The sequence below is a fragment of the Polyodon spathula genome, chromosome 9, assembly GCF_017654505.1.
Source record: "Polyodon spathula isolate WHYD16114869_AA chromosome 9, ASM1765450v1, whole genome shotgun sequence".
NCBI lineage: Eukaryota > Metazoa > Chordata > Actinopteri > Acipenseriformes > Polyodontidae > Polyodon > Polyodon spathula.
The window spans coordinates 42,487,183-42,489,256 of record NC_054542.1 but is presented as its reverse complement, the minus strand read 5'-3'; the positions used below and the strand labels follow the sequence as shown (position 1 = coordinate 42,489,256).

General features: G+C 38.4%; 1 protein-coding gene across 1 annotated transcript; it reads right to left on the bottom strand.

Moving 5' to 3' along the window:
• Positions 1–388: 388 nt before the first annotated feature.
• LOC121320906 (transcription factor Sox-21-B) lies at positions 389–1,595 on the bottom strand. The gene has a single exon (XM_041259683.1). The coding sequence runs from the start codon at positions 1,416–1,418 to the stop codon at positions 675–677; it is 744 nt and encodes a 247-aa protein (XP_041115617.1). The 5' UTR covers positions 1,419–1,595; the 3' UTR covers positions 389–674.
• Positions 1,596–2,074: the final 479 nt, after the last annotated feature.

Below are 2,074 nucleotides of genomic sequence, written 5' to 3'. Positions count from 1 at the left end.
CAGATTTTTGTCAGGTGAAGGCTGTAAAGCAATATACATCTGTAGTGTTTTCTATTTTAAAAAAAGTACCCTTCATAAAGGTGTGAATTAATATACACTGCGTGCGAATTGAGATTATGAACCGTTCTAGTATAGTTCTGATCCATATGGTTCGGTTAATCTCTACACATTCTAGAACTGTGCAGGAGATTGTCTCAGATTTACAAAAAAAAAAATGTTTAATGATCAGAAATTATGAAAACAAGTTTACTCATGTGTCCACAAAGGTACAAAAATTGAAAGTTTTTAACTTTAAGCTAATATATATACTATATATATATATAATATATATATATATATATATATATATATATATATATATATATATATATATATATATATATCATAAACAATGTATAGGCAAGTGCTTGTTGTTTCTACAATGTCTTGCATATTATTTAATACTTTTGTCATAAACAAATCTATTACGTACAAGATTATAATTTACTTTTCTTTAGTTTTAGAAAAAGATTCTACAGCCAACCCATTCTAGATTGGGTCAGATTCTCAGTTTGCGCGCAACATACAGGTGACATTAAATTATATCACATGTATATATTTGCACATGCATTTAATAAACTTCCCTTCTAAATATATTTACACATTTACAGTTTTTTTTCCCCTCCCCCAAGATGTCATAAAGCAGCTGCATAGGCAGGGTACGGTTCTAGCTGGGGTTTGCCCATTCCAGGTAGTAAGATGTAAGCTAGAGGTGGCTGGAGTCCCGGAGAGGGCCAGCCGCTGCAGTTACAAGGGATCATGTAGCCAGGATTGCTTGGAGAAGGATGCGAGTGCGTGTGAGTATGGGTCCCAGTACCGATAGCACCTGCCCCGGAGAAAGCAGTTCCTGCACTGGGGTACCCCAGAGGGGACCCGTACGGAAATGAGTGTGGAGAGATCTCAGTCATCTTCGAGCCCAAGTCGAAAAATGAGTATGGATTCGCGGCAGCTGCTGGGTTGAAGAATACTCTGGCTGCTGCTGCCGCAGCTGCCGCTGCTGCCTTATCTGGGTTCGCAAGTAAGGAGTCCGCCAGGGTGCCCCCGTGCAAGCCGCTCGCCTTTAACCCCTCGTGATCGCCCAGGCTGTAGGGTATCGGGAAGGCAAACTTGTCTTTCTTCATTAAAGTCTTGGGTTTCCGTCTAGGTCTGTACTTATAATCGGGGTGTTCCTTCATATGCATAGCCCTCAGTCGTTTAGCTTCGTCAATAAATGGTCTCTTTTCAGTCTCCGTGAGAAGTTTCCATTCGGCTCCCAACCTCTTACTAATTTCAGAGTTGTGCATTTTAGGGTTTTCCTGAGCCATTTTCCGGCGCTGAGCTCTCGACCACACCATGAAAGCATTCATGGGGCGCTTTACGTGATCCATCGGTTTAGACATTTCAAAGTACACTTTCACTGGAAAGGTAGTCTTCCGGAACTGCCGCGGTGTTGTCACTTTCCCTCGGGGTTTTTCTGTCTTCCAGTACAAGTACAATCAAACCAGTTCACTAAAACCTGTGTTGTTAATGTTGTCACTTGCCATTAAAGTGATTGCCTTTATTACCCCACCCACCCATATATATATATATATATATATATATATATATATATATATATATATATATATATATATATATATATATATATATATATATATAAAATAAACACGTAGGCTAGAGAATTAATACAAGTGCTGTGTTCACTTACTTCAGCATAAGTTCTTCATTACGCAATTGCATTTTTTTCCTTTCGACCAGTAAACACAGTGATGTATAGTATTCAACACCACAATTTGTAAACAGTTATTTTAGGTCCAATTTCGACCTTTCTTTACTTCAAGAAGTTACAGTCAAAAAATTCGGAGAAAACGGAAAGATTTTTTTGTTTTTTTCAGAAACCAAGTGTATCAGATAAAGTATCTTAAAGTTGTAAGTTGTCGTCCTCTTTCCAAAAGGCTGTGTTGTTTTTGCTCCACGCGAATCGATTGTTTCCTGTTGTCAGTGTTTATTAACAGATCAGCTCCTGTATCGTGCGTTAAGCAAAGTGGTTGGGAAC

Coding starts and splice junctions, on each gene's coding strand:
- LOC121320906 (XM_041259683.1), bottom strand. CDS start 1,418: ATGTCTAAACCGATGGATCACGTAAAGCGCCCCATGAATGCTTTCATG.